Source organism: Echeneis naucrates, chromosome 19, assembly GCF_900963305.1.
Source record: "Echeneis naucrates chromosome 19, fEcheNa1.1, whole genome shotgun sequence".
Taxonomy (NCBI): Eukaryota; Metazoa; Chordata; class Actinopteri; order Carangiformes; family Echeneidae; genus Echeneis; species Echeneis naucrates.
This window is the reverse complement of record NC_042529.1, coordinates 4,408,719-4,436,064: the sequence shown is the minus strand read 5'-3', so window position 1 is coordinate 4,436,064 and position 27,346 is coordinate 4,408,719. Positions and strand designations below refer to the sequence as shown.

Below are 27,346 nucleotides of genomic sequence, written 5' to 3'. Positions count from 1 at the left end.
GGTTCAGACTCATGAAAGTTAATGACCGGGAGGTAATTCTAAGGTTTAATGTCAAGTCAAACTTCAAAGGTTTGGGCTTGGATGTTAAAATTATAATTTTCAGTTCATATCTAAACGGATGAGTGAGTCAGTGTGACAGCAGATGATTACTTCTTGATCAATAAAAGCCAGTGAGGGCACAGCTGGGAGCACCGGGGGCAGAAAGCTGTTTTTATGGTTCCACTCCACTGTCATCACTGCTGCTACACCAACTGACAGAGCAGACACTGATACTTCATCTAATAATAATCAGCTTATTGTCCTTTGCTTTCTGATTATATTCCTTCTTCTGCAACCTCCTCAGTAATAGTTTCTTTACGTCTCAACATCCTCTCCACACCTCCCTGTATCTTTCAATGACGTTGCTTTCCAAATCTTTCCAATATCAGACCTCTGCTCTCCCCCTCCGTCCACTCTTCTATTTCTCAGCTTTTTCTGGGCTCATCAAGGGAAATGGGGAACTTCAGAGGGGTTTATCCGATGACAACATCAGAAGGATGGCTCGCTGCCCCGCTGCAACGTGACACCTCTCTGATCCACGTCTCTGCGATTAATGTAAACATTTGGCAAAAACATCCCTCCACATCCATCTGTTATTCGACTGCTCCATCAGATCAACATTCAAGGGGGGAAAAAATGACACAACATACGACACACGGATCAAGAATTTCTTGCGTTTTTCTCCCTTGGTCTCCAGTTCCACTAGCTGTTTTTCATGCTCTTTCTGTTCCTCCACCTACCATTTCACTTCATTTCCTCGTGTTTTGGAAAGAATATAAGACTGGTGTTCATGTTTAATGTAAGGCTGCAAGTCAATGTACCTAGGAGCCTTAAATTCCCCCTCAATAAAACTATGGGACTCAGGCTAAAAGTCCACAAAAGTATAAAGAAAGGTGTGAGTGCATATTTTTTGGCATTACAGTGTCTAAAATATGACCTCACCTCATATATTTCATCCCAAACAAAAATCAGCATCTTTCTCAGTCATTATTTCTCCTTGTTGATGGTGTTTTTTCCTTCAGTTTATGGTCCTATTTATCTTTTCAGCTGAGATTTCAAAATTCTCCAAACTGACCTGAGAGGTTGGGTGAAAATAAAATGCTGTTTGAATTTTGAATTTACTGTCACTCTCTCTCTCCCCCTCCCTCCCTCCCTCCCTGCGGTGGGTTAGTGTGGCTTGGTGACAGTGACACCAGTGTCAAGCAAGCTGGACAAAGAGCCGATGGTCCCTGAGGACAATAGCCTGTGTCTTACACTGTCTCCCTCCCACTTTTGCAGACATAAAGATGAGGAGTATATTTATATATATATATCACTTAAAAAGACATGAGTCTTAATCTCACTTTCTTCTTCCTTTGAACTTTCCTCTTTCTATTCTCATTCCCTCTCTCCGCCTTTTCCTCCATTCATCTCTGTCTCTTTCTGGAAAACTTCACATGCATGTGTTCATGCACACACTCACATTCAGTGATTTCCCTGTAACTGGGTTATGTGTAACTTCAAATAGCCCTAGTTGACAGTGTGGAGAACCCAGAGTTCATCCTCCCTGTGTGCTTCACTTTATCCCCCTTTGAATCTACATACAAAATAAGAAGAGAAGTTTAATGTATACATATATGTGTGTCTGTATCTATGTATGTGTGTATGCACTGCACATGTGAGCTTTTTTTTTGGGTGGGGGGGGTGATATTCAAGGTCACTTTCCCACTCAGACTCTGCAACAGTAAAGAATTTCTACATGTGAGAAAACACACTTAATCACATATGCACACACAAAGACACACACACATGCACGCTATAACCTAGATGAAGCCCATTATCACCATGGCACATGTGCTCACCCAATCCTATTAGCAGGAAACAAGAGTGAATATTTGCTTAATATTGAGACCATTACATAACCATCCTTATTTATGTAAGGTTTTTAGCGTTTAAGACGGAGTATAAAAGGTAGAAGAGGAGGAGGAACAGGGTTTTAGGGTGATAAAGAGAAGGACAAAGGAAAAGAAAGGATGGAGAGGGATCTGGGGACATTTTAAGTCAGCAAAGGAATGGAGAGGGGGATAAGGTGAAAGGAGAGGAGAGAAAGAATAGTACAGCAAAAAAAAAGAAAAAAAAAAGAAAAAGGACGGAGAAAAGATCATTAGAGCAAATAAGACAGGAAGAGAAGAGGGGAGAGGGAAGGAGAGGAGAGGAGGAAGTGGGACATTAGATTGAATAACCAGCTACACGTCCAAGAAAGAAAAAGAGAGAAAGAACATTCCAACAGATGGTAAAGGTCAAAGGAGACACACAGCGAGTGCTCCTTCCTCATCCTCTGCCACGACTTAATCTGCTCCTCCTGATACCTCCACATAATCCCAAACGTGTGGACCCAACTAGACCAAGACCAATTTGACTAAAATGTCACTGACAGATGAACCCCCTAAAAGACTGAGGCACAAACCAGACTCAGTCACACATCATGACCACGTCTAGAAAGAAACGCTGTGGGGATTTAATCCAATTTAAGTGTAGAAATTAAGTGAATTCATTAGACTTACATATTTTCTGAACTCTTTCGCCACGTGGCCGACTGTCAGCAGATACACACAACAAGTCAAGGAGACCTTGACATCGATCGTTGCTTCAAGATCAACACTTAACAACACATACAGGATGATTTGCTGTGTGTTATCAGCGGGTCCAACCACTGATAGTATTTTCAACAAATCGTTAAGATACAATGAATAAACTGTATTCATCACATCACATCCAAAACAATCTGCATATAGTCCAAGAAAAAAAAAAAAAAAAAAAAAAAGAGACTGAAGACCCAAAAGTCAAATCCTTCATCCTCAGACCCGAGGATGTTTTTGTCACGTGTCAAGTTTCCCGATTTTCGACCACAGTGACACATGACATCACATAAATCATCCTGATTGGTTTGACTGTTTAATAATGCTTGTGGAAACACCCCCGAAGTAAAATCGCTCTGAGGGAAGAGGGAAGCCAGAGGGCTTTTCTGGCAGCATGGTCTGAGGCTGACGACAGGCTTTTCTGTATACAGAAGGTAATATGAGTTTACCTTCCAGGACAACTACACAATAAAAGCTTACATGGCCTGGGACATGAATAAAAAAAAAAAAAAAAAAAAAAAAAAAAAAAAGTACAGTACAGAAGCTACAGTGAACAAGGAAGCAGCTGAGTATATACATACATGTCGTGTTAAATAATGTGCAAATATTGGCTTTGTGTTGGTGTTATGCAGCAACCTTATGCAGGCGAGAGGCACTCACATTTGATACACAAACCTGCGTGCTCATTATTAACAGCAGTATAAAAAAGGAAAACCAGAATATACCAAAGAATTTCATCCCCAAAAACTAAAACTGACGATGAACCCAATTTAAATGTCAAGGCGACATTTCAGCTCAGAGGGTGGAGGTGTGCTGCCTGAGCTGCTGAGTGGTTTGTATTCATGATGTTATGGGGACATAAACCTGTTCAATCAGCCTGAAAGGGATGAATTGTTAGTAACTAAACCTGAAAATACAGGCCAGCCTTCAAGACTTTATTTGGAATTACGATTAAACTCGGGCTGCAGGTGATGTGAGTTGAGTTTGAGCATAATGTGGTAAGTCTTCAGAAATATTTAAGATTCTCACAGTCCTCATAAGTAGGCAAAACCAACATGTGTGCTCCGGCTCACTGAAGGGACGGACCCCTTTTTTGTGTGTGTGTGTGTGTGTGTGTGTGGTGGGGGGGTGAATATTCACGTGTGCGCGCGCGCGTGAGGCACGCAGCAGAGCTGTGTCACCCTCCCTGATGTGACGGTTGTGTTGGCGGTGACGCGGGGCCCGGTGAGGGGGCCCAAAGTCATCAATCACGCAGATCTTAACCGCAACATTTAATCAATTTCACCGCCCCCGCCTCCTCCCCCCCTCACCCACCGGGAGCGCGTGGACAGCCGAGCGTGACTCCGCCACGCCAAAAAAAAAAAAAAGGGCCATCCATCAACAAGTCCTCGCAGTGTGCCGGTCCACGAAGAGCCGCGCACAGCAGCGGTATGCGGGACAAACACCTGTAACTGAGAATCTGCTGTCCGTCAGACTGATCGCATCATAAAACACCGACAGCGGAGGGGACGGACGGAGAGCAGCACGAGGAAGAGCCGCTCGTGCTGCTGACGGTGGTGATGATGATGATGATGATGGAGAAGATGGAGAAGACAGTCATCCTCAGAGGGAACACGTTTGGAGCGAGTCGACCACATCTGGCCCACCCCTGTACACACACACACACACACACACACACACGCCCCCTCCCCTTCTACAACCACACACGCGCCCCCCCCCCTCACACACACACACCCCCTTCTTTCCCGTTAGTTGTGATGGAGCCCGGTATAAGTGCGTAGTGTTTCTTTTTCTTTTCTTTTTTTTTACTCACCGTCGCCTCCGGTCTCCGTCCGATCGAGTGTCCCACCGTGTGATTTAACGGGAGAGAGGACAGGGCGAAGCCGTGGGCGCATCCAACTCCCAACACCACCACCACCACCACCACCTCCTCCAACACCAGCGCCATCCAGCGCTCCGGTCGCGGCACGCCGCTCTCGCGATACCGTGCCATCTTTTCCTCCGGCTCGCTGCTGCTGCTGCGTTTTTCTGTGATTGTGTGACGTAGCGGTTTTGTCGGTGGGTTTGCCCAGCTCGATGCCGCCGCCTCCCGGGCACAAAGCAAAAAAAAATAAAAAATAAAAAATTATTTTAATCCAGAGATGGAGGTTGGGTGGTTTTACCGGTGCATGCATTACACACATCCACTGCCATGGAAACATGATGTCACCTGCTGCAGGAAAATACAGACCATAATCTAACCAGACAGGCTTCGTTTGCTGTACCTCTGCCTGAGTATTTCAATTTTACAACAATCTAACATCGGCCCCAAAACAAAATCCGTGTGCTCTATTTATTTTTGACGTACTCATTATGTAACGGTATAAGATTTTTTAAACAACAACAACAAAAAAAAAACCTCTAACAATCCTAAAACACACAACTTATCGTGGCTCTGCTCCTCACCTGTCCCGCCTGCTGTCTCAGTAGTTTTCCACTCACCTGGTTTTCCCGCCCCCTCGACCGAAGCCACGCCCATTCCCACCTGTCTGCCATTTGCAATTAGCCCGTATATATAAGCCCTCCCACCGCACACGTTTCCAGATTGTTCCTCTGCTGCTTCTCCAGCTTCGTTTTCTGGCTTGCCTGTCTTCTGTTCTCGGCCGTTAATGGGCGATACCGCACTTTAATGATTTGATAGCAACAGTTAAATTTTTGGAATATTTAATGAACACTAATACTGAAAGTTGATTGCTTGTTTTTTTTTTTTTTTTTTAAATAACACTTGAATACAGCGCTGCATGACAAAAAACACCTTGCTGTAGATTTTTTTTTTTTTTGTGGGGGGGGTTCCTATCAACAATAATGATAATGCTGTCCTATAGGCTATTAAGGAAAAGTGCAAATTTCAAGCAGTTGTGATCGCAGTTAATGTCCCTTCTAATGTAAAAATACTGAACATCTCATGCTGACTTGTTGAGGACATCATCCACCAGGATATGCAGGCGACATCTGTTCGACTGCTGTCATTGGAGACCGTCCAGCACCAGTTTACTTTCACAGCATGAACACACCGGCTATTCATAGTGCAAATCCGAGGTCATGGGGACACCTTTTAGTTTGGCAGTGGAGGTGCAAGAGAGGGAGGAAAAAAAAAAAAAAAGTTTAGTAAGACAAATAAATCAGGCCTTTCGGGGCCACGGGCGAATTCCTGACAGTTAAACTGCAGATTTTCAGTCACTCTTGGCCTCTTGGTCACCAAAGGGCCAAGCCCTTATTGCAGCTTTCTCATCTCAACTCTAAAACAAGAAATCAAATGAGCACATTTCCAAAAATGTTGGAACTATTATTCCAAGTTAAACATCTGTGGAGTGTCTCTAAAAAGATATCACTCTGACGTAAAAATGATAATTAATGATTTTTAATTTGATACGAGTCCACATCAGTCAACGGGTAAGAAGAGAGGGTGAGAACTTGCAACGACGGTCCAAACTGGAACCACAGCAGAAATGTTAGACGACATCTGACAGTCGGAGTAATTCTGACGGGAGCAGAGGGGGAAAAGTGCAGGATGTAGTTTACAGAGCGACAAAGTCCATGTTAGGAGGGAGTTTGGGGCGAATGGATGAGTCAACAAAACACAGGATTATTCAATTACCACGTGACAGCGGCAGTTTATGGATATCGTTGCCATGACAACAAAGATCATCTAATTTTGAGGGTTTGAGGAGACTTATTGGCCCGAAATCAGTCTTTTAGCGTTAACATTCGGTTTTTGTGCCTGATGCTGATAGTTACTATAGTAACCATGGCGATCAGGGCAGACAGGCAGTACAGACTTCATGTTTATTATTGTAACCATGGCAACTGAGGTGCAGTACATATGGGCGTTGTTGTAGCTCATGAGAAGAAGTCAGTTATTTTGTAAAGGGGGAACTTTATTGCATAAATACATCGTTTTTAAGAGTGCAACAGTGCGTCTGTGTTTCTGTTCATACATGTTTGCTCACAGTTTGCAAAAGTTGAGTAAGACTCATTCATAGTTGAGGATGGAAGGGTAAGAAAGCACACAGGCGACTTTGTCCTTTTCCATCAGGTCATTTTAAAATGATTATTTTAAACTTTTGGCTCATTTAATTTTTTTTTTCTTCCATGCAATTAAAGTACACTTCAACATATTTTCATGGGAGCTTCAGCAGTTCTAACAGTGCTGCTGTTGTCAGTGTGTGTGGTTTGGTTGTTATGATCTGCCTATTGCTCTCGTGTGTGTTTATGAGATCTAGTGGATGTACTTCAAATGTGCTTCAGGCTACATGTACTGTTTGCATGCATGTTCACAGGTCATCGGTCTCTCCGTCGAAGGGGATGTTATCCAGGTCCATGTGGATGTTTGAGTTGTCTTCACTGCAGACCCAGCCGATGGGTGTGCGGTTGAACGACGGACGTGAACGGATGTCGGCCTGAAGGGTGGGCAGAGGCTCTGGCTCCTCGGTGGCAACATTGTGCTCCGGGAGCTCAAAGGTCAACATCTTCGATGCCTTGTCGTAGCCACCGAATGGCAGTGCTGTCCTGAGGAATAAAAGGAAATAAAATAGGATGAATATCAAGATTTTTGGCACGACAACAAAGCAAAAGTCAGCACACGAGATTTAATAACTACAGACACAAATTGACCACAAGACACAAGTCAATAGATTCAAAGTAACCAGTGGAATGATATGAGACAACCACAAAAACGCAAAACTACTACAATCAAAAACAAAACAAGTGACACACAGTGATATATGACATCTACAAAAAGCTGCAAATCAACTACCACAATCATGTCAGCGTCGTATTTATGGTTCTGTGAGTTTGAAAATTCTGGTTCATGTTCAACACGTTACTGCAGTCGTTTTGTTTTGCATCGCTGCTGAGGAAAGCCATGGAAACAGACAAGACCAGTATTATCTGAACAAAGCTGTAATACAGCGGAGTTTGACCCTGGTGTATTTGTCAGTGTACCTGTTGAAGCTCTTGTACTGAGGCAGGTCTGGATGGAGCTGGATGGGTCCTGGCATGCGGGCCTTCATGGTGGCTGTCAGCTCCTCGTTACCCTTCATGGCCCGTTCCCATGGCGATACATAGGTGCGTACATACTCCTTCCTCCTCTTCGCCTTCTCTGCCTCTGCGTCAACTATTTCCTCCACCACTGAGACACACAAGTAGGAAACAGGGAGGCCAGAGAGATTAATTCCAAAATCGTAACAGGCCGGCGGCATAAATGTATGTCTTTAAAAGTACATCGATAAACCCACCCTCTTCTTTTGGCATCTCGGGCTTTGGAGGAATTGGGGGAGGGGACATCAGCAGGTTTTCAAGGTTCTGCTGGACATGAAAGGAGGATAGTCTGATCAGTAACACACACACACACAACATGCATCGCTTCTCTTCCTCACTCTCACCATGTTCTCGTTGGTTACGATGAACTTTTCAACTCTCTGCTGCCTCATCCTGAACATCTTGGAGCCCTTGTTCTTGAGCAGGGACAGCTCCTCCAGCATCACGTCCTTGGGCGTCTTGATCTTGGTGCCCAGGTCGAGCTCGGAGGCCTCAGGGTCTGAGTCGTCATCTGCCAGGAAGACCAGAGTGAATATGAGATAGCAGGCAGCACCTATTTTAACTACTGCTCATTATTTAATCAAGAGTTATGATAAGCTTATTATTGAATGGACGAGACAGGTGTTGGTCTTTGCATCCTCTCAAAAGTCTGCAAGAAAGGAAATTAACTAATTAATAATTAATTACTTTTGCAAAATGGCAAAAAATAAATGTAGAAGATTTTTTGTCATCATAATGTACTGTTCCTTAATAAATAAAATAAACCAAGCTCACATCCCTCAGTTCACTATCTCTGAGCTTTTTTTTGTTGTTGTTGTTATTAAAATCATATATTCAGAGGATGGTGCAGCCTTGGCAGAGGTGCTGCACTCTGTCAGCTGGTGTCTCTCTTGTCAGCAATGCCTATTTGGCAAATTAAAAGGTATTTTTTACAACCCCAAACATGTCTGATATTGAATCAGGGATGTACAAGACTGTAAAAGGTGTAATTTTATCCTCTGGCTCTCATGCCATACTTGCCATGATGTATTGCAGCTGAAACCTGTTGTGTTGCATTAGAGGATGAGCAGCAAACCAGGGGAGTTGTAGGCGTTACTAGGCCAAAGCAATATAAGAAAAGGGCCACTGGGGAATGTCACGAGAGATTTTCTGGAAGAACTGTTTATGGAGGGAAATCCTTACAACACACTTCCCCTCTCTCCTCCTCCTGCTCTCTTGCAGTGATGGAGAGATCTGATGGATTTTACTGCTCCACAGAGCTCCTCATAAAACACTCTTCTCATCCACCTCATACACTCTGATATCACTCATAACACCTGGAGTCCAGCCATAAACCAACACACGCGCTCACACACACAAACACACTCTTGCACGGCCACGTCTACAAAGCGAGGAGTTGGCATTGCAATGCAGCAGAGAGCTGTTAGCAGTAGCTCATAAATCAGACTTGTGCAAGTGGGTGTGGATGTAGTGTGGGTGTGAGAGAGAGAGAGAATAATTGAGGCTGCTGAGCAGAGCGAACTCTCCCATGGGGATATTGATTAGGGTGTTAATTCAGAAGAATGTGAAACTGAAGCTGGCTGCTGACTGGGAGGAAAGGGGACAGACTGACGGAGGCAGGGGGTGGACAGATGGACAGCATACACAGGGACAGAGTCACGGGACTAACCGCTGAAACGACACAGTAACGGCGACGATGGATAGATGAGTGGGCATTAACTGGAGCAAAATAAGGGATAAGCAGGATAAGCTCCTGAGTGAGTGAGTGACTGACTGAAAACAAACTGCTGGAAAGACACAGATGTGGCTGCAGATGTGGTAGCAGAAGGAGAAATGGTGAAAGCAGCAAACGGGGACAAAAACAGGGAAGGATATATCAACAGATTGTTCAATGACAGATATAAACGTGCACAGACACACACAGAGAAAAGAGACTGGCAGGGAGCATATTGTTTTGTAGTATTATTGAACAAACAAGAGTTTTGATTGTCTGATTTAGAAAAAAAACATATTAAGCTGCTAGTAGCTCTGCAGTGCTTTTGAATGAACTTCAGTCAAAACATATTATACAACTAAAATTTATATATGATGGTGGCACTAGATGAAAATACAGCTGCCATTAAAATTCATCATCGCAACAAACTTGAGCTATGGGTAGCCGGCATAGCTATTAATTTTACAGTTTAAGTATTTTGATGTTAAAAGAAAAAGTTGTAATATGAGTCCATTACAAGCCAGAGCTCTACATTTAAGAGCGTACTGTTAATAGCATATTGTACTCAAAGAACCAAAACCATATCTGCTCGATACAAAAGGTGGCTCTTTTAATATTATCAGTAATAATTCATACTCATGTTCTGTCTTACATGTTCAAATAAATCTGCACATTGTCGCATTAAATGTCATGAACTAAGAAATATAATTTCCATCTAATTTCCACACACACACCCCACGTGATTTGGAAGCGGATAAGCAGTAGTAGATGAATGAATGAATAAATATAGAAAGTTAAGTATTAGAAAGTGAAGTACAAGCAACATGGCTGAAAAAAAAGTTATTCAACTTACTTTTAATGGCCTCTTTTTATGGAAATCTTGCAAATGCCAACTGCTTCACCATTTACATACTTTACATACTTTATTTCTGGGGAAACTTTGGGATCTCCAGTAGAAATAAAAATAACATTCTGTGAGTTTGAACACTGTTCAGCTGCAAAGAAAGAGTTTGAACAGATGGACCCACTAGTGGGTCTGGCACAGTGTTTCTGATGGGTCTTTTCCTTCTCTTAGTAGTGCACAATGATTTTTGGAATGAATAAATAATGGAAAAAATTGGTGCTTAGGACAAGCTCAACAAAGACCGCCAATATAAAGTGAAGTGAGTAAATTGGAGGATAAAACAAAGACGTACAGTCACTCCAGCAATAAGCCCTTAACTATGTCCTGTAAATTCCACCGGGCAGTTGTAGGTTAAATACCAAGGTGTAAACTATTGCAATGATTTCTGCTCCACTTTACACACAGCTTGAAACATATACAGCGGGAGCTGAATCGAAGTGTGGTGTTTTGCGTTGCCTCTAATGGTGACAGATTTGTTGCTGCTCTGCCATCTGATAATGAGCCGTAGCCCTTCAGGAGATGCCACATGGATGTCAGATATTGTGTTACTGCTTGCCTTTGGCATGTGTGTGTGTGTGTGTGTGTGTGTGTGTGTGTGTGTGTGTGTGTGTGTATGTGTGTGTGTTCTTATTTAATTGTAGCATCATAAGACCACATGCAGCGATTTACACTCGCACAGTTCAGTTTACAGTCACAGACTCTGCAGATAGCTCAGCACCAGAGAGCAAAACTCACAATCAGATTTGACATTTACTGGGCTGGATAATCAGATCACAGGGGACATGAAGGAAGGTCTTTCAGGAGGGATGGAGGAAAAAAACGTCATAAGTCTTCATGCCGTGTGTGAATCTATGAGTTTGGATGCTGTGGGAGGATTTATGTGTGTGTGAGTCAGATGTGTTTTACCATTCTGGCTGATGTTGGACAGGTCAGTGATGATCTTGTTGGCCTTCTTTCTCTTGTTAGAAGGGGCAGGAGCTGCGAGAGGCATGGCTGTTGGACAGAATAGAGAAATGATGACTTAATAATCCGTAACCACCATCATTATCACCGTCAACTAATCATAACTGTCTAATCTCAAATTCAGCTTTTTTTTTTGTTGTTGTTTTTACAGTAGAAGCAAAAATGTTCATGCCGGTCTAAACAAAGCTATTTAATAGTTGATTTAGTGGCTTATTACAGAGCTTTTGAATGCATCTCACAGTCTTTCCCATCGGACTGAGTTTGGTTGCTCCAAGAACATAAAATTCCAAATTATTATCATGACTATGTGATGAACCCACAAAGAAAAGTCATTTATACAGAGCATTTCTTGCATCTTTGAGCTCAGTGTCTTGGTTTGCAATCCACTGCTTGATAATTTGGCTCAGTCAGAGGAGGCCAAAAGCGGAGCAACAAGTGTGTGATTACTGGATTTACTTGTGTCTGGAGACAAGTAACATGACTTAATGTGCTACTTCATGCAGAATGTGCCACAACAGAATTTTATAATATCAGTTTAACTGCTACATGATATGATTCCAGCAAGAACTTCAAATTAAAATTTTCATTTAAAGGCGTTGGTTTACAGTTTGTTGGATTTAAAACATCAGCAGCAGACAGTGGTCAATTCTTAGAGGCTTAAACGCCCAACAGACAAAACTAACTCTATTTGTGTCTTACATGAAATGCATTTTAAATTTCCGACATAGCCCTTAGCTCATCATTGGACTTAAGATCTGCTCTATCAATAAACAGACTTGAATTGATCACATACTGCATGAGTGGCTTAATCAGGTCTTCAGAATTACCGTTTAAATGCTAATTTGGTCTGTCTGGTTTCTGGCATGAGAGCAGGACAGGATTAGCAACAAGACACTGACAGGCAGTGAAATGTGATACAACAAAAGTGTGATGCCTATCCATAACATTTTAAGAAGAAGGTATATATTGATTAGAAGCGTATTTGTGTCTGACAGTCTAAGCTGCATATTGATTACCAAATGGTTTGAATATCCAGCAGAAGCTTCACTCGGTTGCCTAATAAACTTAAGCACACATTTTAGTGTAGTGTATAGCCCTCACATGCCCTAGAGGACACTAATTCCCAGTGGCAGCTCATGTCTCTCATGACTAACCACTCAGATGGGAGCTGGCAATATGTTGCTGTCTACTGCATGGGTCAAAAGCAATTATGTAAGGCTGGAGGTGAGTCCCAGTACAAGAGAAAAGGCTGGAGAAGCCGTCTTCAGGGAGACAGTTAATGTAATTGCTTTTCATCCTCTGTAATTGAAGCTCATTTCCTAGCCGGGGATTCGGCCCTGTATGAGCTATTTTTATGAACCTATGTTCAATAAATCTGAGTAACAATGGGTGGGACTGTCACCAACACGGGACATACATGAAAATGTACCAGCAGACACACACACACACACACACACACAGCATTTAGAGTGTTTATTTAGGGATTAATTGTGAGTCCATGGCTGGGGATTGCAGGCGTTTTCCTGTGTTCTGTGAAAAAGCAAGATGGCTGTGCTGATGGCGACTATAGGAGCAGCGTACACCCTTGGACCTGGGTCCTGTTACCGCCTCTTTGAGTGAAGAGGCGCTCCTGTCCCCCACGACCAGCCTGTTTTAGCTCCAGATAAATCTTGAAGGGACAGCTGGGGAGGAAGGGCATCAGTAAGCACATTCCCAAATGCACATATACATCTACGCCCGGCGACTAAAAACTCCACTGCAGAGAACCACATTCCTCGCCTACCACAGCGTTAGGTAAGAACTGGTGGATGAAGAGGGAAGTTGTCCACCATCTGGCGCTCATGAATAAAATTTACTTTAATATAGATTCATATGAAATATTAACTTAAGAGAACTGTCTGTAAATGTCAAACCACAGATGCTATAGCGTGGATTTACAGACTTTTCTGGAACAATGACTTTGCTTTGAATCAAAACAAACAACCCGTTCTGCAAAATTAAGTAGAACACCTAGTCATTCATTGATTCGTGTATTACAGAGGCCTCCACAGGCCACATACAAGGGGCTTCTCCCACAGCCATGATCTGCTGACCTCAGGGTTCAAATTCATCAGATAAATTCTTTAGCTCCTTGTACTTAAACAGACCTGTTTGACAATTCTGTGGCCATCAGTGGATGATAATCCACAAACACTTAAGGCACCATGTGAGATATTTCATCCATGCCATCACAGTCTTCTCAACCCTAAACAGATCTCAACCCTCTTACCTGAGGCCCAGGTATCCACAGGTCAGACAGAGGTCGCGGACAATCCACGAAAAGGTGTGCGTCACAGGAATATAGATTCCCAGGTAGATTAGTACCCTGCCGGTTGTGTGGTACTGCCTGCCCTCCTCTTCGCCCCAGAGAGAGTGAAACCCTATCAGCAGGGCTGCAGCAGTGCTATGGACCGGGCCTGGAGGGTGGGAGGATGGGGTGGGGTGAATGGAGTAGCAGGGCAAAGAGGGAGGTGGGTGTGGTGTTTAGAGTAGGGACATTGGTGGGATGACTGATGACAGCAAAATGATGCCAAATTATCTTTATGAACATGGCTCTCAATGGTGTTTTTGTCTAATTTATCTGTTTCTTCAGCAAAAATGTGGCAAAATAACTATAACTGTAAAACCAAGGAATGCCTGATGTGACTTGTTGGATTTAAGATTTACAATGAATTTTATGTGGAGATGAGGAAGGTTGGGTGCTCATGGAAAATGACTGTTAGGAGTAAAACTAATTCAACAGACTAAAACCAGCTAATACTGGTTTAATGAAATCTGTGAGGCTTTAAGTGAAACTGTGGATTTAGAATGGCCTCATCACCACCAAGAACAATCTAATCAAAGTCACTTTTATTCCAGGTTTACTCAAGTCAAACTAAAAACTGACTAAACTCTGCAAAGCCTTTTCTATCAAAAAGTAGAACAACACCAGGACAAAGCATATTTGCATAGATTTTTTTTTTTCTTGTACCGATATGCTTGCTGAGCTACAAGATGCACCATTCATGTGCAAGCCTTGTTTTTTTTTTTTTTTTGTTTGGTTTGTATGATTGGATTAATACTCTGCACCAAAAACCCAGATGTTGTGATTGCAAAGATTTCTATTGTTGGCTAATAAAAAAAAAAAAAAGATCCAGAAAGTCATAAATTCTCTGTAAAAAGTTGTGGAAACAATTCTCCTGATGATTGTTGTTTTTTTCCTCCAGAGTGTGAACTGCCAGAATCTCTACTCCCACCAAACCAAGCTGCAAGGGAAAATGACAAACAACATAATGCTGCTAGATGTCGTTCCGGCAGTTACTTTCTACCACTGTCACTTGGTTTATATGAGCCTGAGGGCATTTATGCTTTTCTTGGTGTGTTTTCTTCCCTCTCTCCAAGTCTCTTTGAACAGCCTTCTGCATCCGGCAGAACTTTGGGAATGATTAGAAGCTTCACGCCTGCCTTGTGTCTGGCAGCAGATATCCCTGTATCATCATGTCAGTCACTTCCCCATTGGTCCCGCTCTTTAAGTTTCATCCAATTTTGTCAGGCATTTGATCATAAGTACCAAATTAAAATTTTAATTTGACGAAATGGTCAATCATTTAGTCATTAGAATTTATCTTTCGGAATGCAATAAGGTCTACACCAAATTTCATGATAATCCGTCTAACAGTTGTTGAGACATTTCATTTAAAACCATGTCCTCATGATGAAGAAAGAGCAAATGTCAGTGAATCCAAGTCCCAGGTTGGTCCATCATTATATTACTTTCTCAGTAAACAGGTCAGCTAATAATGAATCAGAAAATAATAATAATTTGAAAAATGGACTAATGTTGACTATTATTTGTATGTGATCTGACCTGGCCTTAAACCTTGACCCTTGACCCCAAACACTCACATCTGTTGAGCCAGAAACACAGCGAGGCAGAGCAGCGGGAGGAGACAGGATGTACGAGGTAGCACTTCCCCTCCACCCACAGTCACGCTGTAAAAAAGCCATTAGAATTAAGAGTTTAGCACCGAGCCAAATAGCTGGAGATTATCAGCTCCAAAAATAGGTGAAATGAGCTGTGTGTGTGTGTGTGTGTGTGTCTGTGTTGAGTGAGAGAGGAATTATCAGAGATGGGGAGAGACCAGAAGAGGAAAATTGCAGTTTATATGGCCAAGAGTTAAAGGAGCCACTTCAGTCATTACTGTAAGTGCAGCCACAGCTTTTATATATTTCTAAAATCCAGCATCCTGGTTTGAAGAAAGATGACAAGCTTGAGGGATTTTTGTGTGTGGTGTGTGTTTGTGTGTGAGTTGTACCTTGCACTAGCGCAGCAGTAAAGCTTACCGTCGGACTTGAATAGGACTGAAGTTAGCTGCTAAAGTTAGCGCTGTCTGTCACCTGATCCCAGTCAAGGGTCAGAGGTTAGATCCCATTCTGTGGGTATTTCTGGGCTTCACTGCTCCAAGGCCATCAGGTGGCTGTCATTAAAATGCTCCGAAATGTAGGCCATCAAGGTGACCAGCACATTGTTGACCCTACTCATCTGAAATTATAGAGGAATTAGCAGAAAGATTAATGTCCATGAAATTATTTTTTTTTACCTCCTCTGATTCTGCCAAATTATTAAATAGTCTGTTTACAGCAAGGAAAAGGGGAAAGGAAGACCATAAAGATATCATTTTTTCTTTACCTTATAGGTTCCAAATATTTTATGCATGTAAAATCTGTCATGAATCAAAGGAGACCATAAAGTGTATCTGGATTGTCAAATCCAACAGTGCCTCCTTGTGGTAGAAGCTTGGAAACATTAATCTTGATGGCTCAGCTATTGCTTTTGTGTATTGGATCCCTCGACTGCCTGAGTCCTGGGAGAACAATTAAGCCGTTATTCTTTCACCGTCAGTAAATGCCTGAAAGAGAGAAAAGGGTAGAGAAAACAGAATGGGTGGGATGAGATACTGGGGCCCAGTGTGGGAGCCGGCGGTGACGTGGGTGACAGAGGAAGAGACAAAGTGACAGCTGAGGTGAGTCATGTCTATTTTTATTCAGCCGCATGTCCCCGTGTAAAAGTATCACAGCCAAACAGACACGTCGATACACCATGTTCAATATCAGCAGATCAGAAATTAAGTCTACTGTAAAAGGCTTTTCCCTCTTCTTCTTTTTACAGCTGTGAAAAACTACAGAAAACAAAAGAGCACACTGCTGGAGAGTACAACTAAAAAACTCTTTATATAATCAAACACAAGTCAAAGTACACTATTTGTTACATAGGGGGGATTTGTTGGTACTTCAAACGTTCTGCTGTGAAGTTGGATGGTAACAAGTACCACAGGATGTTTCCAGATTGTGAAGCGCTACGTCAGATCTTAGATATTATGTCACTTCATCAGTGCCTTTTCATTTGTTTTCCTTTCCTCGATTACATCTCTCACAAGTCTTGACTTTTCACATCCTCTCATCTTCTTTTTCTTATGTTCAACCTTGATTCTTAATTCATTCAGTACATTATTTACACAACTTTATTTTTCCAACATCTCTTCCTGGTCTTTTGATCTCACAGTTGTTCTCCATTTTTATTTAACCTTTCTTGGGTTTCAGTAACCATCTTTCTTTTGCTGAGCACAGTGTTCCCTCTCACTATAAACAAATGCTTTGGATAAAGGAGTCAAGCAGATTAAATGGTGGTGATAAAATGTTCTACATGTGTGGCTGATCCAAAAACTGTAATAAGATGTGGCAAATAAAAACTCCAAGCTGCAGTCCTCAATGACAAGACGAAAAACACATCAAGTGCCTCCCTGTTTCCAGAGAGCCCTTGTTTCCTATGTCCAGACCAGAATCACTTTAGTGCATAGTGGATCCAGGTCGCCAGATGCATGGCTGCAGACCCAGGTTGGAAGTGCTAAATCTTGGCCGGGGTACCCTGGAAGGGTGAGTGCTGCTGGTTGCCTGCTGAGATGCACCAGTGGGACTCAGGGGGCTCAGATTTGGAGCGCTCTTGAATGCCCTGTTTGCCTGCGCAGTGTTGGTGGGCAGAAGGTGGGAGGAGGAAGGGGACTGGACTGGGTTTGGAGCACGAGCAGAGGAGAAGGTGGGGAGCTGAGGGAGCGGGGCATTAGGGGCGGGAGGCACTGAAGGAGACGGAGGGGCAGCGGCCCACTGAGGTTGGTGAGCTTGGGGTTCAGGGTGAAAGGGTTGGTATGGAGCAGAAACAACTGCTGGTGGAGAAGAAGCGACATCAGAGCGCCGCAGCGGTTCTCCGAGTGTTGTAGCTGATCGAGGGACAATAACTTTGAGGGCGGGGCCTGTGGATGTCGGTGGTGGAGTGGAGAAGCGCTTCACCTCATATACTCGCGCTGTTTTCTGAGGACCACCCGTCACTCCTTGCTGCTGCTGGTAAGTGGAGGTGTCCTGGGGAACCCCACCCCCGTAGCTGAACAGGGTGGAGTTGAGCTGATAGGGCTGGTGGCTCATAATGTCCACAGCCTTCATGCCTGCTTTCTGCCCTTTAGATCCAGCAGGTCCAGACTTTTTGATTTCAGGCTTCTTCTGGGCCTTTGGAGGGCAGGAGGGGGAGAGAAGTGGGTTGTAGCTGATTGGGGGGGGAGCACGGATGTTGGAGGAGTACTTCCAGGTGGCAGGCAGAGAAGGTGTGGGTGAGGGCTCTCTTGTCTGGGCAGGAGAGTAAGGAGCTGCAGCGACGGAGGGCGATCTCTCCACAACATACCGATCCATCCTGCTCTGTCTGCGGGCAAACAGCTGGCCTCCCTTCCCTTCCAGCTGTGGCACCTGAGGGGTTTGTGGTTTTGGGGCTACAGGGGGTGGCCTGGGCACTCGTTGGGCCTGCATGAAGTTGCAGGCCTCTGCCCCAAGCCTCAGCCAGTCCTCCTCAGGCCCCGACTCATGCCCAGCCTCGCTGCTGGGTGCAACTCCAGATTCAGCCGCCCCAGTTTTCCCAAAATGGTCATCCATGTTCTGGACCATCGACAGCAAGTCTGGGTTGGGCGAGACATCTTTATTCTGGACTGCACAGAACATAGGCTTCTTGTTGGCACGACGACGGGCATCGTTAAGGATGCCAGTGCGAACGGCAGGGACAGAGATGCGCTGCTCACGTGAGGCAAGTGAATCAGCGGCAGGAGCCTGAGGAGGTGGTGCTGTTGTCATGGCACCATGGGGGCTGGGAGTCACGGTACCTGGACTGTTCATGTAAGGGTGAACAGGCAGAGATGGAGAAAGCTGAACGGCAGGAGGAGGAAGAGGATGGTCGGGCTGGGCATGGAAAGAGACCTGAGCCACATCAGGGGGGTGTGGTGAAGACATGCAGGTGGAGGCAGGTGGGTAAGTAGGAGCAGGAGGAGGGGGATATGACAGGGGAGCTGGGGGGGGGAAGGGTTGAACGGGTGAGGGAAAGACAAGTTGCCTTTGAGCAGAAGGAGAGAACGGGGTGGAGGGGGGGGCATGTACAGCAGACTGGGGCGAAAATGTGTGTGCGTTTGAAGGAGACTGGGCGAAAGACAGGGAGGAGGGAGGCGAGAGAGCTGAGGGGGGGGAGTTAACAGAGGGGTGAGTGTTGCTGTTGTTATTTCTTGGAGGGATGTACAGAGAGGTGCTAGACACAGCTCTTCTCGCATCCGGCCCTGATGGATGGCGAGTGGGTGAGATAGTCACCATGGAGACGGCTGACACGGGCTTGGTCTCCATGGTTATGGCTGTGGGCTTGGGTTGAGGAGGACGAAACATCACAGAGGTTACAGATGCACGGGGAGGGGTGGGGCCCGGGGTGAAAGGGCGCGCAGTACGGTTCAAATAACCTGCATTAGGACTGAGGTTGGCGTTCAGGTGATGGTCTGAGTCTGTGATTGGACTAGCACTAAGATTTAAATTTGGATTGGGATTAAAGTTGCCATGTTGCCCGTTTTGACCTGGAAGCGGTGGCTGAGTGGGTGGGCTTAGAACAACACTGGCCCGACTAACAGCTACTGACCCCCCATTGGTCAGAGCCACAGCTGGAGGAGACATGTTTGCAGCGTGGTTACCGATTGGCTGCTTTGTGACGCTGCTCTCCAGCCTTGAACCCTGATAGGCTGAGTTCTCCAGCCCTGAGACCTCCAACCCCGGGCTTTGTTTGACTGGGGTCCCAAGTCCTGGGCTCTGATAGGCTGAGTTCTCCAGCCCTGAGACCTCCAACCCCGGGCTTTGTTTGACTGGGGTCCCAAGTCCTGGGCTCTGATAGGCTGAGTTCTCCAGCCCTGAGACCTCCAACCCCGGGCTTTGTTTGACTGGGGTCACAAGTCCTGTGCCCTGATAAGCTGAGATGTCCAGTCCTGGGCTATGATTGGTTGTTGGTGTTGTTGGAGTGGTTGGTGTGGTTGAGGGACAAGCAGAGCTTCTCCTGTCCAACACGTCTAGATAACCGCTGTCCCACGTGGGATCGAATGATGCTGAGAATCCCTCCTCATCAACTTCTGAGCCACTTAGGATGGAACTTCCTCCTTCCTCCTCCGTCTCTCCCCCTGTATCCCCTTCTGTTTCCCCTCCTCTGTCACCCTCAGCTTTGCCAAAGCAGGTGAGTGTGTACTTCTTGGCCCTCTGCCGGCGTTTCTTAAACATAAGAACCCCCTTGGAGTTGGGGTTTGGAGCATCAGTCAGCAATGAGGCAATAGAGCGGCATTTAGTACGAGCTTCCTTCACCTGTTTCTCCACCACACTCTCCCCACGCTGTAACTCTGCAAGACAGGAAGAAGGGGAGAGGGAGGTAATGGGACTTTTGATAAACACATAACAAGGCACGGGTGATAAATAAGGTGTGTAAAACCTTGATGACTGCCATTAGGGCCTGATTTATACAGCATGATCACAATGAGGCACTGCGATGAGGATGACCAGTGACAGACAGGACTGTGTGTTGTGGATTTAGAACAAAGAATTCCTGCTGCTCTCCAGAGTTGAGTCACAGACACTCCAGGAAGGTTAAATCAGAGTGTCTCTCTTAGACAAATGCTGGTTTGTAGCTATGTGAATGTGTGTGTGTTTGTGTTTGCGTGCATGCATGCCAGTCTGTGCACGTGTGCCTCTCTGTTTAGTCCAAGGCTATTTGAGTCTGTTTAGTGTCTTGGCTCACCACACCACATAACTAATACTGTCAGGTTCACCAAAACAACAATCCCAGAGTCAAACTGTACCAAAGTTCACAAATTTCTATTTCCATTATTCAACGTCACACTCCGCTACATTAAATACACTCAGACTTAAAGGATAAAACTTCTCTACACTTATGCAAATAAGAGCAGGGGTCTAAATTCAAATACATATATCTAAGAACAAAGCATCAACAGCTGATTGACAGGCTGGTCAGAACTGAACTGATCATGAAGATTTGTTACACAAATTAAAAGTCTGAGAGGAAGTGAAAAGAGGATCGTCACAGCTATTACAATCCATCCCAATGGGAACATGGATGTCTGCGCTTTACTCCTCCACCCATCAGTTGTCCCAATTTCTTTCTAATCCTCCCATTAGCTGTTGAGATATTACACGAACTGACAGACATGACGCTAAACATTCAACACACACTAGCAGTGAGGTTACAAATAACTATAAGTAAGCTGTCATTTTGGCCATTATTTGTCTTGTTTGCATCAAAATGACACATGAATGCAATTATATAATTTTCTTCAATCCCACATCCAAATGGTATAGTCAAGGTAGGTTCAATAATGATGAATAACATTAATCCTCATATTTCTAAGGTGCCGACATGACACAGAAATCAGGAAACTCCTCTCAATTTAAAAAACAAATCCGAATTGATGTCCATCTCTCATGTGAGTAATTCTGGATGTATATGAAGTTAGACACACATACCTGCATACACAGCGTGTGGCACTGTGTGTCCACCTGCGTCTGAATCTGACAGAGATGTGAGGTCCCTCATCTCACAAGTGTGATTGCGTGTGTGCGTCCTTAACCTCCCTCAGACCCTCCCACACACACCCTCGCAGTGTTCAGTTCTGCTCCGAGCTGGGGGAACCGTTCGATCTCTGTGTTCCAGCTCTTCTCTAAGAGAGCAGCCCATGTAAAGACCTTTGTCCAGCAACCCAAACTAACAAATGATGTCAACCCACTATTTCTGTCTGTCTGACAGGCATCAAACACCTGTCCAGTCCCTGTCTCATAAACTCACACAGAAGGACAGGAAGACCCCCTCACCAGCAGTGTCATTGAGTGTGTGTGTACATGTGTGTTTATGTGAGTTCATAAAGCCAATTATAGGTTATAGAGGGAAGTGTGGTCATAACTCTTCGCTCATGGGCTGTTCTCTGCTGCTGACACTTCATACCCAACAACCAGCGCACACAGACACACAACTCTACAGCAGCAAAGGTAACAATACCATATCCTAAGCCCAAAAAGCAATACGTGTGTGTGTGTGTTCGTAAAGTGAGAAAGGGCAGGTCCCCCGACACCTCCGTCATCAGTCCTCCCATAGTAAAGCACCAACGTAAGACATTTAGGCCTTCAGCCTAAACAGAGGACACATCCATCAGTGTGACTATGTCAGTGTGAGCAGCTGTGATCACCAGAGCCTTGGTCAGACGATAAGTGACCTAGACATAATGAGTTGGAAGAAACAGATTGGTACCACTCTGGAATATTTTCAATAAATGTTGCCCAGCACACAGTCCCTCCAACATTAGCTAATGTTGACATGCTTCGGTTTGTAGACAGAAGCATAGAGGTTTGAAGACCAAATTTATTCTTCATTTTCATCCTACTTTTTTTTTACCTAATTGATTAAAAAAAAAATAGCCCATCACATCTCTCCAGACCAACAGGAAATGGCTTCAGGATATTTAATCTTTCCAGTCCACGGTCCATTATCAGACTTTTTTCTGACACGAGCCCCGCTGTGCTCACCCAGCAAACTCACACAGATACACACACGCACACTTATATACCACATATTCAGCTGTGTGGGCCTAAGTCAGAGATTTGTCCAATCTGTCAGTAAGATGCTTTGCCTATAAATATATCCAAAGAGGCAAATACCGAGAATACTGACAGGAAAGATAAGCTGCTGTTTCACAGGACAAAGAGCAGGGGAGATTCCTTTGGCAGTATCTGCTGTATCTCAACCTATCACCAGCCTGTAAAGCTAACAGGAGGCTCCAGTTACACAAAAGAACCACTAGAGGGTGATCCATCTAAGGATTTGAGACAAACTATAGAGGAGACACCGGAGGAATCTTTGGAAGTTAAATTGAAAAGGAGAAACAATCGACACAGCAGTTGATTTCTCTTCCTTGCTGATCTCTAGTTTTGTTCCTTGAAAACGTTATCAGTATCTGTGAATGCTGTAGGTTTTCAATGAGGAAATATACTCACTGGCTTGCCGTGCTTTGTCCATGTAGGTGGTGGACAGCTCATCACTGATGGGGGTCTGCTGTGGTCCCACCATGGGAACTAGCTGTTTACTAGAGCCCGACATCAGTGCTTCTTTTGCCCGTTCAGGAGACACAAGGGGTGCGCAGGCCAGCACAACGCAGCCCCCCGCCTCCTGGAAGCCACTGTCACCTTCTCCCTCCGCCTCCACCTCCTGATCAGGGGTCGGGGTGAGTGTGTGGGGGGTCAGAGTGTGTGGAGTGTGTGCTGGGGTGGTCCAGTCTGTCTGGAGGGGCTGGTATATTAGCTCTCTGCGAGGGACACCAGCAGGACACTGACCATCCCACTGCCCCAACGAGAAAACGCCTCCATCTGTGGCACTCTCATACCTTAGATCAACGGGAGAAGGCAGCCAAGATAAACATTACCAGCATGATGCTTCCATTTCTTATGATAAAGAGAAGGAAGTGGAGGGAGACATCAGGGCTCTGCGTCTTACCCACTCATCTCTGAGGTCTCCTCCTCTTCTTGGTCTTCGTAGCGCGCAGGTGAGCGTGCATGAGGAGGCGTGCGGCGCTGGCGGCGGTGAGTGTGTGACTGTGTGTCTGCATCACTGTCTGTTTCTCCGTAGTAGGCCTCACTGTCTGGAGGGGAAGTGATGCATCTGGGTATCCCAGTGGGGGAGAGGATGGAGGAATGGTGGGAAGGCGAGGGGACTCCTGGGGGAGACAGGACCCTCATGGAGGAGCGTGGTGATGCAGAGCAGCCAGAGTAAGATGAAGAGTGGAATCCAGAGGGGGCCCTGGAAACACCCAAAATATGAAACATGACTTCATGACAGGTGTGCTGTGTATTGTGCGTGTGAGTCACAGCTCTGACCTTTTAACCCTCAGGCTTAGTTCAGCCGTCTGTGCATCTATGAGACTCATGGCCTGAGCATGACTGAGCTCAGCACACAGATGGTCGTCGATGGCAATGAGCTCATCGTGCTCCTTCAGTCCAGCTCTACAGGCCTTGCTCCGCCTGCGCACCTGAGGGAGAGAAGTTAATAAAACATTAATCTATGCAATTTCCCACTTAACCTTCACTTTCTGTTTTTCTGCAGCCCCTTTTAACAAATCCCATTATCACCTGGAATTGAAATTCTACACATAAAAGGCAATAAAAACATATTTTAATTGCACACACTGTGTATGATGGCTGTCCTGGATGAACCACTAGTTTCCTACAAAGTAGGAATGCAAAATGAGAACGATATTAAATTACTACCAGATTATCATGGGAAAGGAAGGACATTATCACGATGGAAGGATTAAAAAAATAATGCTGTCAGGCAAATTAATCTCTGACTCAGTTTTTTGTATGTTTGGTCAGTGAATGAGAATCAGATAAGAGTTGAGGAAATTTTTCACTTCTTTAACAATGAATATTTAACATGATACATCAAAACTTAAAGGTCTACAGATTGCATGAAACTAATCAGCCCATAAAGTTTTGCAGTCTCTTCAACGGTGCTTAGGCAGCTCTCCTCTGGCACCGCTCGCTGTCACTGTATCAAAATAACTCGTGCAGTCATGCAGCTGTTCCTGGAGGTCGCTAAGAAATGATGTCATAGGACCCTTCAGGAAGTATGTCTGTGGAATAGATGGGGAGGTGGGTATTCTTGTCCACTAGATTTGAGTTTCCTCTATAAGAAGATAAGCCCTCGCCCCCCGTGTCCACACACTAACATGAACATCTTATCGCTGTTGAAGGTAAAAATGTTGAGTGTGTTCTAGCACCTACTTGGGCTCCCTAAAGAGGACACAGCATTTCCCTTTATCACTTTCTCCTGACCTAATAATCCCGTTACAGGAACAGATGCAAGGTCACCCTATCTTCCTCCTACTTTTCCATTGGGCATATGTACACCCACATCTACACACTGCACAAGTGAACATCGTGATAGAGGGGGTTTGAACAGCTGCATCACCAGTCTGGACCAAAGGGTATGCCTGTCATTCAGCATATGTTCTTCACATACCCAAAATAAAGCCTTGCGGGGAAAATCTACCACATTCCTCTGCAGATAAAGGGAGACAGGAGACAGTCTGACATGTAGAAAACACACTTGGGGAGTTTAAAAAGTTAAAGAAACAGAAAATTAGTGTGAGTGAGCTTTTGTGTGTCTTTCTCTTGTTTTTCCATGCTCAGCTTCCAGCTCCTCTTAGATGAGCTATTCTGATCCCCTAGTTTCAGCTCCATGGCCAACTAGGCTTATCTGAAGTCTGTCCAAAGACACACACACAGACTAGAGGAAGCACACAGTGATCAAACCCTGATTAAAGGTGACCTTATCTGTATGAAAATCCTGGATAAAGACAGGTCTGCTGTGCCAGAACTACTCCATCTTGAATCAGAGGTTATGACAGCGTATGCATGACTGGCCAACTTTTGACAACAGCATGAACCAGGTCACATTCCTGCTGTCCAGAATAGATTTTCTTATTAGAGGAAACATTCTGGACTGTGAGCAAATATAAACGCAAATATGAAAAGAGTTTGGAGAAAGCAAGTGGCTTTGATTTGTCTAATCAATCAGTGAGAAGGGCAAATTTTTGTCGGTGCATTAATGTGCACGCTACAGAAGCAACATCAGTGTGACAGAATGTGAGTGTATGATCACAGCTGAGCTGTACATGGACTTATTTTGAAAGAAATGCCTGCTTTTCTTCAGTTCTGTATGATTGGTGGATGGATGCAGTATTGAAGCTTCAGTCATTATCAACAGCCAAAACATGAAGATGAAGCAGTGGTAAACTTTGCGTATGGAAAATTGGACAATAAGTATTTCTTAGAGCTAATGCTACATGAAGCAAAAAGGCACGCTCAAAGCTATTCAAATAATGGTCAGAAAGGGGCGTTTTTGTTGACTCATAATTAGTCAAATATATCGCTTTCGTGTGGAATGACATCCTGATTAATATCCCAATCACAAAACTTTCAGTGTGACTTTGCCCATTAAACAAACATTTCTCTAGTCCGGTAGAGTTAATCATTCTTCTCTTTGTAAAAGTAGCTGAGAACAAGCTATAAAAGGAGGTAGAACAACTGACATTAGCGTGTACAAGTATCTAAAGAAAAACTAAACAAAACACAAGTAGACTGACAAGAGCACTTATATTTCATTATTTTACAACCCTACAGGATCCTTCAATTAAGATTTAAGCGCTTGATGCCACCAGTGTGATGAGTGAGTGATTTATTTTGCAGATTTTATTTCAACTGTAAACTTTCTGGCAAAGGATGGAATAACAAACATAGCAAACCTCAAGACTGACCCCTAAGGCCCCAGACCTCAATTAACAGCTGCAATCACTATAAATCCCACCTCCTCATGTTACCACCTAGGCAGTAAGTCTGCAACACGCTGTGCACGCACACAAACATACATATACGTGTATAAATGTATACCAACTCTACTATACCTTGGCAACCTGTAGAGGCTTTTGAAGCTCTGCTCCTCCCTGCAGCCTGAAGCCCCACGGGGCTCCTCCTGTCAAGAAGACCACAATATCCTCCGCCACCATCCCAGTTCACAGCCCGCTGTGCCTATGAAGGTGTATGTGTTGCTCGCCCCTTTTTGTGTTCCACAAACTCGGCAAGTATCAATGGGTGAGTGCGAGGCTTCTGTCTCTCTGTGTCCACGGCAAAATCACTCCACCCATAAAGAGACTGGCTTTCATCTGCTTACACAGGAATGCTGTGTCGCAGGAGGGGGGTGGCACTCAAGAGGGTGAGAAGGGGCAAAAGTGTGTGTGTGTGTGTGCATCAACCTCCCTTGTATTCAACACTTGCCATGTCAATCTCAAGCACTCTCTGGAGGGGATGCTTGCTGATACACCCTCCCAAAATAACCATGAGCCCTGCTCCCTCCTCAACCCCCAGCTCACCCAGCCTGGACATCAGCCGGAGCTCGCAGATTAGGCCTACGCTGCCCCAAACTTAGAGCACAGAGATGAAGTGAGAGGAGGAAGTATTTCAGGAATTCAACTCACTTTGGAGTTAATACTTTTTACCAGCATCTCAGTGGGTGCTGGAGACAGCTGTGCTCCAGTGGCCTCCCAGGAAATATAATATCTGAACAAATGCTTTCGTAGAGTAGTGTTGAACTAGATGATGAGGCTCCCACCTCCTCAGGCCCGGCACCTCTGAGTCTGCAAAAGAAAGGCCAGAGATCACAGTTGGCTTACATTTGGTCACATGACAGGCGCATGGGCTGACTTTTTGGCAACTTTGGCACAATTCACCAAATTCAGATAGCTATCTTTGTCACATTATTATTATTTGATATACGACCGGGAGTATCAACAAAGCCCTAATGGCTCTCAGCCTGAGGGAGATTTAATACAGCTAAGGATAGCATTTGGGGGTACATTGTACCAGGTCAATAACGATCACCTCAAACTTCGGACAAAATATATTTTTCCTTTTCAGTAGCCAAAACCTATACTACAGTATGGACCATAGAAAAAAACAACAACAACAATAACAACAAAACAACCTGAAAACCTTCAAAGATTTAACAAATACATATATTCATTCAGTTCTGCTCACGATAAAAACTCTCCACTTTAATATTCC

General features: G+C 44.5%; 3 protein-coding genes across 4 annotated transcripts in view; all 3 read right to left on the bottom strand.

Moving 5' to 3' along the window:
* usp54b (ubiquitin specific peptidase 54b) overlaps positions 1-4,671 on the bottom strand; it is a 42,377-nt gene extending 37,706 nt beyond the window's left edge. Inside the window, exon 1 of the mRNA XM_029527581.1 lies at positions 4,471-4,671. The gene's annotated coding sequence lies outside the window, so the exon portion shown is untranslated. The remainder of the gene's footprint in view (positions 1-4,470) is intronic.
* A 2,299-nt stretch (positions 4,672-6,970) lies between these two features.
* myoz1b (myozenin 1b) lies at positions 6,971-11,345 on the bottom strand. Its single transcript, XM_029528104.1, has 5 exons — positions 11,261-11,345; positions 8,081-8,247; positions 7,934-8,003; positions 7,641-7,827; positions 6,971-7,205 (listed from the first exon to the last, which is right to left on the bottom strand). Exons 1-5 carry the CDS (start codon positions 11,343-11,345, stop codon positions 6,971-6,973), a joined length of 744 nt encoding a protein of 247 aa, XP_029383964.1.
* A 5,044-nt stretch (positions 11,346-16,389) lies between these two features.
* LOC115059882 (synaptopodin 2-like protein) lies at positions 16,390-26,415 on the bottom strand. 2 transcript variants are annotated; one of them, XM_029527620.1, is made up of 6 exons: positions 26,191-26,415; positions 24,747-24,785; positions 23,603-23,754; positions 23,223-23,525; positions 22,727-23,112; positions 16,390-20,067 (listed from the first exon to the last, which is right to left on the bottom strand). In XM_029527620.1, exons 1-6 carry the CDS (start codon positions 26,290-26,292, stop codon positions 17,183-17,185), a joined length of 3,867 nt encoding a protein of 1,288 aa, XP_029383480.1. In that variant the 5' UTR covers positions 26,293-26,415; the 3' UTR covers positions 16,390-17,182. The 2 variants fall into 2 exon arrangements, with proteins under 2 accessions (XP_029383480.1, XP_029383482.1); XM_029527622.1 differs by lacking the exon at positions 24,747-24,785.
* Between the last annotated feature and the right edge of the window lie 931 nt (positions 26,416-27,346).

Excerpts from the sequence above, each read along its gene's own strand:
- myoz1b (XM_029528104.1), bottom strand. The coding sequence starts at position 11,345 with ATGCCTCTCGCAGCTCCTGCCCCTTCTAACAAGAGAAAGAAGGCCAAC. Across the intron at positions 7,828-7,933 it reads CGAGATGCCAAAAGAAGAGG|TGGTGGAGGAAATAGTTGAC; the intron begins GTGGGTTTATCG and ends TGTGTGTCTCAG. Across the intron at positions 7,206-7,640 it reads CAGTACAAGAGCTTCAACAG|GACAGCACTGCCATTCGGTG; the intron begins GTACACTGACAA and ends TTTATTCCTCAG.
- LOC115059882 (XM_029527620.1), bottom strand. The coding sequence starts at position 26,292 with ATGGTGGCGGAGGATATTGTGGTCTTCTTGACAGGAGGAGCCCCGTGG. Across the intron at positions 24,786-26,190 it reads AGCCTCTACAGGTTGCCAAG|AGGAATGTGGTAGATTTTCC; the intron begins GTATAGTAGAGT and ends CTTTATCTGCAG. Across the intron at positions 23,113-23,222 it reads GAGACCTCAGAGATGAGTGG|GTATGAGAGTGCCACAGATG; the intron begins GTAAGACGCAGA and ends CGTTGATCTAAG.